Source organism: Macrobrachium rosenbergii, chromosome 25 (assembly GCF_040412425.1).
Source record: "Macrobrachium rosenbergii isolate ZJJX-2024 chromosome 25, ASM4041242v1, whole genome shotgun sequence".
Classification (NCBI taxonomy): domain Eukaryota; kingdom Metazoa; phylum Arthropoda; class Malacostraca; order Decapoda; family Palaemonidae; genus Macrobrachium; species Macrobrachium rosenbergii.
In genome coordinates this window covers 30,077,636-30,094,058 of record NC_089765.1, presented here as the reverse complement: position 1 = coordinate 30,094,058, position 16,423 = coordinate 30,077,636, and the positions used below count along the sequence as shown (strand labels likewise).

The following is a 16,423-nucleotide window of genomic DNA, read 5'->3' as shown; positions in this document are numbered from 1 at the left end:
CCCTTTCTTGTGATCGGCGGGATGCCGATTGATTTTTGAGAAATTTTCTGGTGAGAGATGCTATCTCCTTTCTCTTGGGAGGTGGGAGGGATAACGTGTGAGCAGACAAATCCCACTGCAGGCCCAGCCACTGAAACTGGGACTCCGGAGTCAGGCGGGACTTTTGTCTGTTCAGTTGAAAACCTAACGATTCTAGGAAGTTGATGACTATGGTCGTAGCCTTCTGACACTCCAGAACTGTTGGTGCCCAAATTATCCAATCGTCCAGGTATGCTGCTAGGGATATCCTCGGGACCGGAGTTGTTGAACTACCGTGTCCGCCAGCTTAGTGAATACCCTGGGCGCAATGTTTAGGCCGAAGGGCATGACCTTGAAGGAGTAGGCTTGATTCCCGAGTCTGAAACCGAGGAACTGAGAGAAGTTCCGCGCAATCGGGACGTGATAGTAAGCATCTGAAAGATCGATGGAGGTGGTGACGGCTCCACGCAGAAGTAGAGTCCATACCTGAGCTATTGTAAGCATGCGAAATTTGTCGCATTTTATGTAGAGATTTAGACGCGACAGATCCAGGATCACTCTTTGCTGATCTGAGTCTTTTTTGGGAACTGTGAATAACCTGCCTTGAAATTTTAGGTGCCTTACTTTCTTTATTGCTCGTTTGTTGAGCAATTCTGCCACATAATCCCGTAGGATTGATGAGGGTGGTTGGTAAAACATGTTTGGAGGAGGAGGTTCCTTGATCCAACTCCAACCCAGGCCTTTGGACACTATACTGTGTGCCCAAGGGCTGAAGGTCCATTGGTCCCTGAACCAATAGAGGTGACCACCTACCTGTGTTTTCTCAGTGGGAGGGAGTGGGTTTGTTCCCTCTACCACGTCCAGGTTTTCCCCTTGGGGTGGTGTTCGCCTTCCCTCTGTGAAAGGCCCTGCCTCTTCCCCCCCTTGCGATTCTGTTAAGGCCGTGAAAGTAACCCCGGCCCTCGTAGGTGGGATTGTAAGCTGGTGAAGTAACATACGAGGGCGCAGCAAGGGAATGAGCTGGTTGGACCAGCACATATTGTTGGGGGAGAGCTTTTGAGGTGGAGGACTGTGTCGCTGCTGAGACTGGGACGGCTTGAACTACCGTCTGCTGGTGGGGCCTTTTATGTCTCCTAAAACGCTTGCCTCCCTTCGTCTGGGGACCGCCGGATTCAGGGGTCTTGCGTTTATAGGTGGGGATGCCCCAACGAGAGCGCAGACTCTGGTTGGCCCTTGTAGCCTCTGACATAACGTTCGTAACCTCTTCTTCTGGGAAGAGGTTAGGTCCCCAGATCGAGCTCTTTACGAGCTTGTTAGGCTCGTGGACGGATAGAAGCGTTTGTGAAGACGAACTTCCTACATTCCAGTCTGGCCATGATGAAATCAAACAGGTCAGACTGAAAGCCAGCTAACAGGGACTTAGCTAAGACCTGGAAGAAGGGTTCGTCTGCGCAGGAGACGGCAGTGGCTTCTGTGAGGCAGACGGAGTTCAGGGACCGGGCTAGCTTAGTCCGGGCATCAAACTCCGCCTTTAGCAAAGATTCCGGCAGCTTGGGGAGTTCTTCGCTAAACTGGGAGGAAGCACAGAGGGGGTCTAATTTCCCGACCGTGAAGGTGGACGGAGCCTCCATCCAGAACTCGTCACTTGCCGGGAAAACCAGGGAGGTGGGGTCTGTTTCCCTTAGCTGTGGTAACGGATTACCATCAAAGCACGCTCGGGCCGTAGCCAGGGCGACCTTGTTTAAACAGGGAGTCGGTAAGTTCTCTCCCAGGGCAAACATAGTGAAGCTGCCCTTGAAGGGAGTCAACTTTGTGTTGTCTGCCTGCCACTCCGTCAGAGTGCGCAGGAGAGACGACTGAGCTTGGTCCCTGGGGATGATGACAGTCTCCCTGGGGACCTTATCCGAACGTATCCAAGCTTCCTCAGTCAATCTTACGAAACCTGGATATGGGGGGCAAAAGATCGGCGGGAAGAACTCCAACTCCTCCAACCGTCTCGCACCCAGACCTTCAATGGTTAGTTTGCCATCATGTTGGATGGCCCGGAGAGCGTAAACGCCAAGGGTTGCCAGGATCGAAGGCGGAGTTCCGCCGTATCAGGAATGACATACTGGGGTTCAGCTGGGGTGGGTTCTTCATTCCCGCCAGCATGTTGTCATAAGCGGCAAACTTCTCCGAGACCTTACTGTCGTATGTGGCAAACTTTTCGGACATTTGATTGAATTTGTCATTAAAGTCCTCGGAGAACCTTTGGAACATCTCTTTCGCAAAGGTCTCCGCGTCAAAGGCAGGTTGGCGAGGAGGGCTTGATCTTGATGCCCTCTTACTCGCGCCTTTGCCGGAGGAACTAGACTTGCTCCCGGAGGCTACAGGTGCTGAGACCTTAGCCTTCGACGGGGGGAAAGGCGATGCTTTCTTGGAGGACGAGGACTTATAGCCCTTCGCCTTCCATGAAGTCTTCAACTTCAACTTGGGGATAGCTGATGGAGCCCTATCACCCAAGGAGGAAGACTTCCCAAAACCTGAAAAAGAGGACAATGAAGAAGCTGGGGAATCGAAAAGGGCGCCCGCCCCCACTACCTCACTTACCTCGCTACTTACCCCCAGGTCCTGTTCAATAGCCATCGGTTCGAGGTCTAAGTTCAAGGCGGCGACGTCCTCTGAGACTTCTGAATAAAGAATATCCACTTGGGGTGGCTGGGTCGCATCCCGGATCTGCTGGATGATGGGGGTAGCAAGATCTTCTGGCACTGCGGCCGCCACTCGTGCGCCGGGGTAGAGCAGGTCCCTCAACTTCGCGTCGAGGACGTAGGGCTTCCCCGACGGAACATTCCTTCCAAACCCAGCCACCCAGGCCCGGAGAGATTCCAAGGCCGACTTCTTAGAGGACTCGTCCGCCTGAAAGAAAGCCAAGAATTAGCTAAGGGTGAAAAAACAGTCCGGAAACCACATAAACAAAATTCAAAATGAGGAGCACAAAACGGAGGAAGAATGTCACTTACCGACTCATCCTGGATGGTTGCACACAAGGCGAAACAAACCTCACAACCATCGGGTGCCAGACTACCAGGTCGTCCAAGTCGGACCGCGCAACCAGCGTGGGTCCGCACACCACGTGACCGTAAGGTTGTTGCAGTGATGCAGTACACCCGGCTCCTCACAGCGAACAGTCTGTAAGTGGAAAACGAACATGAACCTACCACTCTAAGCGATTTAAGGCTGGAAAGGCCGGGAATTTCAACTGCAGCCGGAATACTCCGTGGAGAAGAAATACCTTTTAATAAACTAGGCCAATAAGCTCTAAAATACACCGAGTGGCAAGTAAGACTACCAGACCCCGGAATACTCCAGGGAATGGAAGGAGTGAGACAACAGGAACTCGCCGCCGGGATTGCCTGTTAATTATAACGGCGGAACCCCCGGGCGTAGAACCGGACTCATGTATAAAACTAAGGAGAGTACTCCGAAGATAACAAACATATGTATATTTAAATACTTATATCATAAGAACATAAACTAGTGATGGTAACGGAATTACTCCGGAGACCGGAGGGATTCACCCCTTATATAAATAAATAAAACCTTCTTCACTACTACCCGCCAGAGAAACAAGGTGGGTCAGATGCTCAGAATTTTAACGTAAACCGGAGCAAAAACAATAACCCATCCGAGTAGCCCGGACGGGCGGGAGGAAAGCGGGATAAAGTGTTCGAACACGTTCGAGCTCACGAGTGAACGAATCACTAAACCAAACACAGCGATGCGAGGGACTGGATGGGAGGGAGCGAATCCCTCTACCAAATAGAGAAGTCCCTGAACTCGGAGAAAACGCCATTTAGCGTCACCCGCACGAGTAGAGCAAGGCTGGAGGGGGAGGAATGGGTGGAGTAGGGGAGAAAGGTAGGCTACGAAACAGAAGACGGGGGAAAACTATGACCCGCTCAACTGCACTACACCACTCCAAGAATGAACTGGAACTGTGATAGGAGGGTGGCCTACTACTAGGAAAGGGGAGCGACCAAGCCTCGATGCCCGACTCCTGCCTAGGCATAGCCTAATAGGGACCTAACCTAACATAGGTTAGAAAAAGGGGGCAGGAGTACGGAGGGGAGGGGGAACCAACAAGGAGAGAAATTTTGTGCCGAGAATCAACCGGGAACGAGGAGAGGGGGCAAGAAGGCGAATAGCCTAGAGGAGACACATCCAAAGAACTCTATTCCCCCCTAAGGGAAGGAAGAGAACTAAGGGGCTCACTCTGCCCACCAAAAACGACCCCGGAGGAAACAGTAACAAAATTCTCTCAACCTGATGGACTACCACGCCGAGGGCAAGGGGATGGAAGCAATAACCTACTCCACACAAAAAAACCATCACACCAAAATATGAAATAAAAATGTGCTCAATAGGGTGCGTAGCCTACCCCGAGGCAACGGTTAGATCTAAGGCTGCCGCTACCACGAGGAGGTAAACATAAAACAATAACGAACCGAGAGCACTATCGCCAAGAAAAAATAAAAATAGCCTAATACAGACTAAAATAAAAGGGAACCCAACCTGGAGGGGGGGAACCTGGACGGGGCATCCCTCAAGGGCCTATAGGCTAATATATTTAGAAGTGCTAAATTATCAAAAGGGGGGTGCCACCGCAGGAAACCCGCCAGGAGGAGAACCAGGGGCAAAAAAAAAATATAACTATAACGACAATGAGACTACTCCAACAGCAGGAAACTGATGGGGTCGCCTCGTGGTCGACATGGCTGGCGGGGGACGCTGTGGCGTCATACTAAGATCTCAAAATAAATATATAAAATGAGACCAAAACAGCCAAATAACAAACGAAAAAACCCCTATAACATAGTACTTAACTTGGAGATAGTAAAGCTGCTCGATGACATGATGAAAATAGGGAAAATTCCAAAAAGGCACGAGCACACAAAACGAAAGATGATTATCACGTGCTAGAAAATGGAATGAGGTAGGTGGCGCTGGTGTCGCCGTCCTGGCGGGTGTTGAGTGTAGGGGCTGTAACGGCTCACCGCTCTGTTCCGGGGGTTTTGATAAGGAGAGATCTTTCGAGTATGTTTCCGTGGTAGTGGTATTTCACTCACCCTTCCTTATACCCGACGTCTTCCTAGAAGACGCTCGACTGGGGTAGTAACCCCAGCTTTCCTGAAAGCTCTTTTCTCTGGTATATCTAGCATTTTATACCTAGAAATTCGTGCTGTAATGGAATTTCACCGGCTGACACGGGACTGGACTCAGAAATTAATATTTGTAGACAATGCTCTCTTTTAGAGCCTCGATGGCTCGGTTGGTAGAAGCAGCAACCTCAGACTTCATAGAAGTCTGTGGCGAGGGTTCAGTCCCCGCAGCCGACCAGTCAGAGAAGGCAGACACTTTGCTATCCGTGTAGACACCCCAGGATTACGTATGTAATCAACGGATAGGTTTGCTGAAAGCAAATGGGTGTTACAGACTAATACACACACAAACAAAGCCACTCCAACATCTAAAAACATGACACCTCACACGTCTCGAACTGTCGACCTACCCGCCCAGTTCTCCTTGCTGCTGGGAGAAAGGGGGCTGGGGATTTGGTACAATACATGTACACATTCGCTAAAGGGGTCTAAGCGATGTCAGGCAGGGCAGCCGATCGAGGCTACGGCCTACCCCACCGCCAAATCAAAGTCCTTGAAAAGAAGGCATCGTGCTTACCCCATATAAAAATGGGAAAAAAAGCGTGTTAAAAAACGAGAAAAAAAAAATGCTCTCTTTTAACTGTTTCCCATATCTGCACTTTTTAGTGGCCATCTTTGGTGTGTAACTCCTTTAGAATTAGCATTTAGAGAGTCCTTCAGATAAGGATTTTTAGTCAAAGGGAGCCGCGAGAGCCTCATGCAGTTACGCCTGCCTTAGGCAGCGCCCCGGCTAAATCCCTTATCAGAGAACTTATAGCATAGGGTTGGCACGTATTCATTCTGGTTAATGGAAGCTTGTCACTATTGTGATAGGATATCAGGTATCAGGGGGTCTGCACTTTGACCCCCTATCTGCCGCATTGATGAATCAATTCATGGCTAAACATCTCCACTGGTTACACCTTTCCATTTGCGCTTCCATGGCTAGTTCGAATGAATCAGGTCAAAACGCGACTACGCATCTACTGCGCATGTTGCCAACCCAATGTTTTTCTAGCCGCACTTTTTGGTGTGTGATAAAATCTTTTCCGTCGTAATTTGAAGGATTTCAACTTTATTTGGCATGGAGTCTTCATCTCAGTTAGCGGGGAATAAGATAAGTACCTCCCCTACCGCAGTCACAAAATTTAGTCCTGCTTAACTAATATTTTCATATATTTTGTGTCCGAAATGATGGCTTGGGAGCGTCATACCGCTACCCCTTATTTAGGCTAGGATTCTGCCTTAATTAAGGTGAAAAGCATAGATTAGGGTAGGATTTTTAGATTCTGCATGTCAAAAAGCCCTAGCATGAACTGTTAAACATACTTGGAAAGTTTATATAAACCTGATTGTTATGAAATTATCGATAGCCCGAATGCTAATGCTAGCCCTAAAGTTAGCCTAACCTTTGCTACTTTTAGGTTTACTGAAGTGGATGATAGCCGCTTTCGGTACTTAAGGTAATTCTTTTTAGTGTTATTTATGTGACATAACTATATTTTGGACATTTTGATAGAGTTTTTTGTTCAAAACCTTCGATTTATGTCCCATTATCAGTGTGGAAAAAGGATGCGGGCTTATGGAACATTCTAGAAGGTTCCATCGAAGCTCTGTCGAAGTCTTTGACTCAGAATCATGAGTATCGATTCTTGCCAACGTTATTCGTCTGGGGCGATCGATGTCCTGTATTGGATATACCTAGATCCCCTAGTTTAGGCTAAGCCGACATGGTAGCCCACATTCTTGGTCTATGATACCCTCAACTCGAATGGCATGGATTTACCTGTTGCCCTGTCATAGAACTGACATAATCCCAATACTATTCGACTTCCTTGTTCATGATCATAGATTGCCCTTCAGTTGTAGTTCTCCCCCCGTGAGTACCCCCCCATTTTTCCCCTGTGCCTAGCGCCCATTGGAGGCGAGCCTCGAACAGGGATGTCGACTGGACATGAATCCAGCCATTCAAGATAGTAGAATGAATGTCACCTCATTCGAGAATATAAAAATAGATAGTAGAATGAATGTCACCTCATTCGAGAATATAAAAATTATATGCTTGTTTTTTCTCATGATATAATGGCTTATATAACATAGTTCCTTAAACATTTTAGGGGTGTTTCATAGTATTATTTTCTTTTATAGGCTCTGCCAAATAAGTGCACTAATGCCACCTGTAAGGAACGGATAGACTCCATCAAGACTCAGCATGAGTTTTGTCGGGGGTGTGCTCCCTGCAGTGTACAGGGTACGGACCATCCATACTGGAGTCCGGAAGGGTGTGACATATGTACTGAATGGCTGTCATGGGCTTGTATGGGCAATCACACTGTTTCTGGCTCTATGGCAAATATTAATATACAACATTTAAGAGCATGGGTAAGAGGATTCTCCAAAATCAGCCCAAAAGGTCCTCTTGGCTATTTGCCAGACAACGGTGTAAGAGATTTTCTCTTCCCCACGGCCAGAATTCAGTCGGTCAGAGGTTATGAGAACTCACCTGATGATGTCGTGGTGGTTCCTAATGCATCTACTGTGGTGCCCCCCTTCATACCGGAGGATGAAGTTGATTTGGGAGAATCTGAAAATCTGGATGATGAGGGGGATCTATCTGATGCTGAGCCTCGACCCCCAATAGATCAACTGATTCCTGGCAGCATCCCTAGTAAATCGGCTCCTATGGACGTCGATGAGGATAATGTTTCAGTCCGCACAACTGCCTTTACTAAGAGAAAGCTTGTGGCACAAGAAGCTAGGATGTCTGCAATGGAATCAAAGCTGGACAAGTTGATAGAACTACACTTGCAAAATCTTTGGATACAGGGGCTCAGGGACAGACTCCGGAGCAAGCACAAGTGTCAGATCCACCCATTAATTTAGATGATTTCCCAGATTTGAGAGTGGTGGAGGACGAGCCAGAGCAGTATAATCCCTGGGTGGTGGCATCACGGCTAGCTAGAGCGGTGGATGGCATCTTCTATGATAGTGATGTATGCACCCCTCTAGCTAGGTTAGAGTTTGCAAAACCTTTTGTCCACTTCAAAGGTAGTAAGTTTCGCTTTCGATGCCAAACACCTAAGACACTGGCTATGGTACCGGAGGAAACCATGATTTTTACCCAGGATCAGGCGAAGGGCTTCTTTTCTAATATCTGCCAGGACCTGGGAGGTAGTGCTCTGGGCACCCAGGTTCTTGCTAGGAACCTTCCTGCTTAGAAAGTACCAGTTGGTGAGAAGTTCCCATCTATCACCAATAAACTGTTCAAATCTTGGGAAAAGAACTGGGTAGAGTCAGCCGCCCATGGGACGAAGTTCTCTTTAAAGGAACTCCAGGGCTTTGGAACAGTTCTGCCAGATCCCATGGACGATCTAACAAAACCATTAGCAGGCTTCACAGAGGTGATGAAGAAAGGCAAGTTTCTAGCAAACCATGCCCGTTCATGCTTTTTTGCAGACACTCCTTACCTTGCCCACACCCTTTGTGTTCAGGAGTTTGAGGCGAGGAAACTATTAATGTCCTGCATTACAACCTTGATGTTAATGGAATCTCAGGCATACCGCTGTGACCAGCAAAGAGATTCAGTGCTCCCAAGGTTACAAATTTGGAACGTGGGCCCAATCTTCATTCACCTTCTGGAGGCTTGGACAGCGTCCGAATTAAAACTTAGACGTCAAGCCCTGAAATTCGCTGACCAGAAGTCTATACCAGTAAAGGAGCTCCTCTTTGCCTCCCCTATGTGTAGTGACCTCTTCCCTAGGGACCTAGTAACCAAGCTGAATAATATTGCTACCCACCGAGGTATCAGATTTGAGGAGTTACTAGGATATGACCCGGAAGCAGACCCAAGGGGGGTAAAACACAGGAAGAAGCAACAATATAAGAAGGCTTTTAAAGCACCAGCTCTTCCTGCACCAGATCCAGGACAAAGTCCCTCTTCCCAGAAACAATTCCCTAAGCCGCACTCTCAGCCATCCTTGAAGAGCAGCAATGCACTGCCATCTCAACAACCCCAATTTAGGCAGTTCCAGGAGGCTCAAGGCGGTCGTGGAAGAGGCAGATCCTTTCGAGGGAAGAAAGGTAACAGGGGAGGACGAGGTGGTGGTAGAGGTCAATTCAACCAATGAGACATTTCAGGTTGGGGGCAGACTGAAGAGGTTCCAGGAAGCCTGGAAAGTGTCCCCTTGGGCCTATCAAGTGGTATTGAAAGGTCTACGCTGGGATTGGAAGGACCCCTTCCGCAACAAATACTTTCATCAGCGCAGCACAAAAGAGTCGATCCTATTTGTGAACAAAATGCTAATAAAGGACACAATAGAGAAATGCCACTTTATCAGGTTCCAGGGGAGGCTTTTCAGTGTTCCAAAGAGGGACTGTCAGGAAAGGAGAGTCATTCTGGACCTCTCTGTCCTCAACAAAGCAATAAACTGTCCCAAATTCAAAATGCTGATGATAGATCAGATAAGACATACCTTGCCAAGGGACAGCTACACCTCTTCTATCGACTTGAAAGACGCATATTGGCACATTCCAATCCAACCTCATTTTCGCCAGTATCTATGATTCCGTCTGGGTCGCCAGTCATACAGATTCAAAGTGGTGCCATTCGGCCTCAATGTAGCCCCCAGAGTGTTCAGAAATTGACCAAAGTGATCTTAGAACAACTAAGACCACAGGGGGTGAATGTCATGGCGTATCTGGACGACTGGCTGATCTGGGCGGAATCAATAGAAGAGTGTCTAGAAGCGTCCTGAATAGTGGTTCAGACCTTGCAGGACTTCGGGTTCCTAATCAACTGGGAAAAGTCACGGCTGAAGCCAGAAAAGAAGTTCAGATGGCTAGGCCTACAATGGTGTCTAGAAAGCGGAAAGCTAGCCCTACCAGAGACCTCCAGGAGGTCAATAGTAGATCAGGTAAAGAGGTTCAGAAAAGCCAAGAGTTTTTCCAGAAGGAACCTAGAAGCGCTGCAGGGCAAACTACTATTCGCATCAATAGTAGATCCAGTCTTGAAAACGACTTTGAAGGATATGAACTGGATTCTCATTTTAAAGGCAAACAAATCATTCAGAGACCACAGGGTCCCGATGAAAAGGAGGTGCAAACTGTGGGCATCGAATCAGGCCCTGAAATCTTCAGTCCAGCTAGTCCTGAAACCAGTCTCAGTGACCATTCATACGGATGCTTTGTCGAAGGACGGATGGGGGGGACACTCAGATCAGAACAAAGTGTCCGGAAAGTGGTCGGGAGCCCTCAAATCTTGCCATATCAGTATCAAAGAAATGATGGCAGTGCTCCTGTCACTCAAGGGACTGAAACCCAAGAGGGGATCACACATTCATTTGTTCATAGACAACAAGCCGGTGGTACAATGCTCGAAGCGTGGAGGATCAAGGTCAAAGCCATTGAATCGTATAGTGCTGGGGATCATGAGATTAGCTCAGGTGAAGAAACGGACTCTGTCAGCATCCCACCTTGCGGGAGCTCAGAATGTCCTAGTGGACTCCCTCTCCAGATTCAAAGCCCAGGAAGGGGAGTAGGAATTGGACAGCGGGTCATTCAGCGGGATCCTCCGAGATCACCCATATCTTCAGGTAGATCTGTTCGCAACACGCGACAATCACAAATTACTGAATTTTGTCACCCCCTATCATGACCTTCGAGCAGTGGCCAGAGACGGCTTTTGCTGGACTGGAACCTGCTGGGGAACATTTATCTGTTTTCCCCAACAAATTTATTAATGAAAGTAGTACAACTCCTGAAGGAGTTCAAGAGGAGGGGAGTATTGATTGCTCCAATGTGGCCGAACAGCCCTTGGTTTCCAACCCTACAGAAGCTGACTTTTCATCACAAGCCACTATATCTTCCTATTCTTTCCCAGCAGGTTCAAGGAATAACTGTCTACGCCTCCTCCTTTCTGACGAAAAGCCTTCACGTGTGGACTTTCTCAGATCCCTGTGCTTCATGGAATGGTCACCTGAAGTCAGGGAATTCTTAATCACTAATATCAAGGGGAAATCCGCCAAACAGTATCAGTCAGTGTGGAACAAATTTGTCTCATTTGTTAGGGACCGTAAACCAACTACCATTGATAATAACTTCGTTGGGGAGTTCTTTGTATTTTTATTTGATGTAAAAAAGTTGGCTTCCTCCCCTATTAAAAATCACAAGGCGGCCCTTGCGGTTCCTTTAAGGTACGGATTTGGAGTAGAGGTGCATTCAGAAGTGTTTGAAATGATGATGAAATCAATGGCTCTCCGCAGGCTGAGTGAACAACCATGTGAATTTTCATGGGATCTAGGTATAGTCCTAGCTGCTCTGAACAGACGTTCAGACAATAATATGAAATTCTTGTTAGAAAAAACGTTGTTTTTAGTGGGCCTGGCGATGGGAGCCAGATCAGCGGAGATCTATGCACTAGAAAGGGATCAGTTTTGTTCTTTCGGAAAGAATAAAGTAACCTTTTCATTCGAAGATTATTTAGCTAAAAACAAGAATCCATTTCATAGACGGAAACCCATAGGTATCCCTTGTTTGCCCTCTAATCCGAAGCTGTGTCCAGTGGCCACAGTGAAAAAGTACTTTGATCGCACCAACCATATCACGCAAGGGCCCCTCTTTTTGGTACCAAATGAAAGCACCCCACTTTGCCTAGAAAGCCTCAGAACCAGCATTTGTAAGTTAATTGTAGATCTATGCCCAGGATCAGATCCAAAGTCACATGACCTCCGTAAGTATGCAGCCTCACTTGCCTTTTTCGGTAACTTTAGTATGGAGGACGTATCCAAGTACACGGGGTGGTCTGGGCATGGAGTGTTTGTCAAACATTAAGTTAAACAAATGCGAGGTGTCCAGACTGCGGCATATCCCTCGGCAAAGTCGTGGGCAAGAGATAAGGACGCTTGGAAGGTGAATTGGCTGGCAAGAGGAACTCATCCTTTAAAGTGAGTGAGTGTTTTAAAAACCGGTAGGTTATTTTTTCCTATTATAGTCTATTTCTTTTGCTCTTCACCAATACACAGTCTCTTCGGAGACAGCTTAAAGGGTGGGCTGTTACAGCTGTAAAGGGAAAGGATTTTAGAATTTGGTATGAACCCAAGGGAAGTGAAAAAGCTTTTTTGGTTAGGGATAGTGGCTAAAAGTCCATCCTCCCTGTCAAATGATGTTTGATGGCTTTATAAATATACAAAAAGCCTCTTTAAAATGTTCTCTGGTACACCTGCATGAGGCTCTCGCGGCTCCCTTTCACTAAAAAACGGGGTTTGAACCCGAAGGGAAATGGAAACCCTATTTTTAGTCTGGGAGCCGCAAGAGCCTCAGACTCTCCCAGTTAGCATTAAGTATATTGGGTTATGCCCACCCCTTCATTTGCAGGGAGTATAACCTTTTAGAGAGGCGCGGCTATTCCTACACTGGGTTGGCAACATGTGCATGCGCAGTAGATGCGTAGTCACGTTTTGACCCGATTCATTCGAACTAGCCACGGAAGCGCAAATGGAAAGGTGTAACCAGTGGAGATGTTTAGCCATGAATTGATTCATCAATGCGGCGGATAGGGGGTCAAAGTGCAGACCCCCTGAGACCTGATATCCTATCACAATAGTGACAAGCTTCCATTAACGGGGATGAATACGTGCCAACCCTGTGCTATAAGTTCTCTGATAGGGGATTTAGCCGGGGTGCTGCCTAAGGCAGACGTAACTGCATGAGGCTCTCGCGGCTCCCAGACTAAAAATAGTGTTTTCATTTCCCTTCGGGTTCAAACCCCATTGATTACTGATATCTATTAATTCTGTGAATTGTATGTAATATTCATAAAATTATAGGTTTTGAGCCACAGGCTTACTCAGCAGTTGAGAAAAAATAAAAGAAAATAAAGGGGTTGTACCTTGTTTATCAGCCTATCTCATCTTCCTGTTTACCTTCCCTTTGGTAGGTAAGGAGAGAGCAACTCTGGTTTCAATGACTCCTTTAGTTTTCTGCTGCCTTAGTGTACATGTTTCTGGAAGTGTGCTCTGGCTGTTGGAAAGTATTTAGGTTGTTTTACTTGTGCTGTACTGGAAAATTGGTTCAGTTCTACCTTTTGTTTTTTTAAGATGTGTTTGTTGTATAGTAAGCCAATTCATGGAGTTAGATATTTCAGGAATAGTTGGAATAATTTCATTTACTAAGCATGATGGGCATGTGTAGTGTTTAATTTGTTAGGTAAAGCATATGGCATTGAAGAGTGCTACCCCACATATGAAGATTGGCCTGTTAATGTCATGAAATTGTATGTTAAACACAGGAACAATAGAGAAGTAGATAGGAAGAGGAAACATATTGTTAAAAGTGTTTGTTCCAATTTTGAATAGGTAGTTGAGGAACAGGTAGGAAGGAACTGCCCACAGGACCTTCTTGAGTCAGTGAGTAGCTGGGAGAGTTATGTGCCAGGGAACCAAGTAGCACTAGTGGATGTAGGGTTGTAGCAAAAACCAGTGTCCTCTTGGTTTCCTCTACCGTAACTTGGGGGAGGTTAGTCCACTGTACCTGAAGCTGTATTGAAGAGAGAAAATCATCCATGCATCCTGCAGCTCCTTCAGGGCAGTGCAAGTGATTGTTTGTTTCATTACAGGATCCTGAACTTTATATTTTTAGTTATTTTTCATCCAAAATTCAAAACTAAGAATTACCCAATAACATAGTGAGGCGTAACTTTCTCATTTTTTTGGCGGTTTTATTGTGTTATCTTGCTTACTTCTTTAAATGCATCAGGTATTTAAATTGACAGTGGCAAAGTATGGTAGCTTGGAATATATTTTTTTGTCAGGATTTTACTTTTGTTTTATTTGTAATTTTTGCGCTGTAGCTCTTCTTGAGTGTTTCGTGTTTGCCCTTGAAGTGTTTTCAGTTTGTGATTACTTTTTAATTGTTATTGTAATGTCATGTGCAATACAAGTTACGTTATTTCCTGCCATAGTTTATTTTACTTTTAAAAAATCTATATTAATAATTAGCGTAGCAAGTAAATCATAGCCTTTTGTGCTGTAGTATGGAAATGCCGCGCACATGCACACACATACTTCATGATTTTCACAGCCTGGGATGTACCTCCCCTATTCACTGGAGATATAACTGTGGTGAAATAAGAGTATATGTAAATGCTTGAAAACAAGCTTTGATCTCTTGTGAGTGTTTACAAAAGAGTGAGAGGCAGTGCAGCAACCAAAAATTTTGAATTTTGCTGGCCATGGAGATTTTTTTTTTATTATGCTGGCCCAGGAAATTTGAAGTCAAATCTGAATTATTGAAGGAACCAGATTACAGGTAGGCAGATTAGGGAAGATGTATTATATTAAAATTTTATCCCTGGAAGGATTTTGTTAGGTGTGTTGGCATGAGTATCAGATTTATTACGTTACATTACTTAATTGCAAGTTCTTTTGAAATTGTTAATTGAAACTATCTCTTTAAGATGTTTCTGCTTCCTGTATAAATTTAAGTTCAGTAGACTGATGCTGACCATTTTCACCTTGGATAAGTTAATGAAACATTAAGAAGAATGTGGTGTACTAATAATCAAGCCAATTTAACCCTTAAAATCTTGAATGATGAGTATTGTAGATTTATGATGAAATTTATTAGTCTTTGATTAACTTCTAGATAGGATACCAGAGAGTGATTATAGACATTATTTAACAAGGCTGACAGTCCCTTGTAATATTCCTTTAGTTATTATTTTTATCGGAATAATGTGCTGAATTCCCTGTTAACACAATTTTTACTATACATTCCAGCCTCTGTGTTCAGCCAGATCAAACAGTGGGGCCGCTGCTCAAAAGGTTGACGATACAAGGGATGAAAATGATGGTTCTTCAGGTTGGATATCAGCACCAAAGAGTAAATCGGTAGCCAGAACTCCACAGTATCCAAGTGAAGGAACTATTACCTCTTTATCTCTTATAAAAGAGGAAGACAAAGTAATTAGTAGTACAGCAGATGAATTGTTAAAAAGAACACCATCAAGCCCAATGGGAAATGAAACAAATATCTCAAACACAAGTGTAAAAATTGGTAAGAAAATTGATGCTGACAGAAATGTGGGTGCTCCAAAATATACCGTTCCAAGAACAAATGATCATTCTATGCTTTCACTTATGGATGATGATGATTTTCCAGATGATTTAGAACCACTGAAAACAAAACATTTGAAACAAAAAGATGCGGGTATAGAAAATTTGAAAATTGAAAATGTAGATTGTAATCAGGAAAGTTGGGAATCATCATTAGATGATGGAAACGATGACTTTTTTTGTGATGTTGACACAACAGGCCTGAAGAAGGAAACATGCAGCACACCCTTGAAAGACAGGGAAAGAGCATCTACTTCGCTATATGAGATGGAAAGAAATAATGAGGCGAATCAATTACCATCCTTGCCTCTCTTCAAGGTGACATCTCCCCCTAGTAAAACTGCTGCAAAGAAAAGAGGTGTAGTGTTTTCAGACTCAGAATCTGATAGTGAGAAGGAAGGTTCTCAGAATTTGAACAAGTATGAGCGCATATTGAATGAAAATAAAAAGAGAGTTGAAAAATTAGAATCCAGTGGATGGATTGATGCTCGTAAAATGAAGAAGAAAATGAGACAAAATTCTTTATTTAAGAGATAAGTTAAAAAATATTTTCTTTATAATCTTGGTATACAGCCAGAGCCACACTTCTTAAGAATACCATTTTAATTTTGTTACTCTTGTATGAATTTCATAAATATATTTACTTGTTTTAGATTCTTTATTTGTACAAAACTTTGGTAAAACTATAAAAAGTACTTGAGAAAAAATGCCTGTACAGTAACATAAATGCTCAGGTTGCTTTTAATGAATAGTATTACAGTAATCCATCGATTATCAGCAATAATAAAGCCAAGGCCCTGCCGGATAAGGTCGGGATCTGGATATGGGCAAATAAAACTCAGTGGATGTAAAATGGTGACTGTACACTTACTCCCCCAACCTCATCAATACTACCGCAAAACCGTAACCACAACCATCACACTTCAAATTGAAAACTTGATGCAAAAGGCAATTAGCTAGCTTACTTTCCCATATTTGTGACAGTATACTGTATAATACACTTTGTAAAAAAAAGAAAGTGACTCTCTCTCTCTCTCTCTCTCTCTCTCTCTCTCTCTCTCTCTCTCTCTCTCTCTCTCTCTCTCTCTCTCTCTCTCTCATAAGCAGCACACAATA

At 45.0% G+C, this 16,423-nt stretch overlaps 1 protein-coding gene across 1 annotated transcript in view; it reads left to right on the top strand.

Annotated features, from left to right (window-relative positions):
- LOC136852524 (ATP-dependent DNA helicase RecQ-like) overlaps window positions 1–15,959 on the top strand; it is a 155,207-nt gene extending 139,248 nt beyond the window's left edge. The window contains 1 exon segment of the mRNA XM_067127235.1: window positions 14,972–15,959. Coding sequence (XP_066983336.1) covers window positions 14,972–15,844 — 873 coding nt within the window. The 3' untranslated portion in view covers window positions 15,845–15,959.
- Window positions 15,960–16,423: the final 464 nt, after the last annotated feature.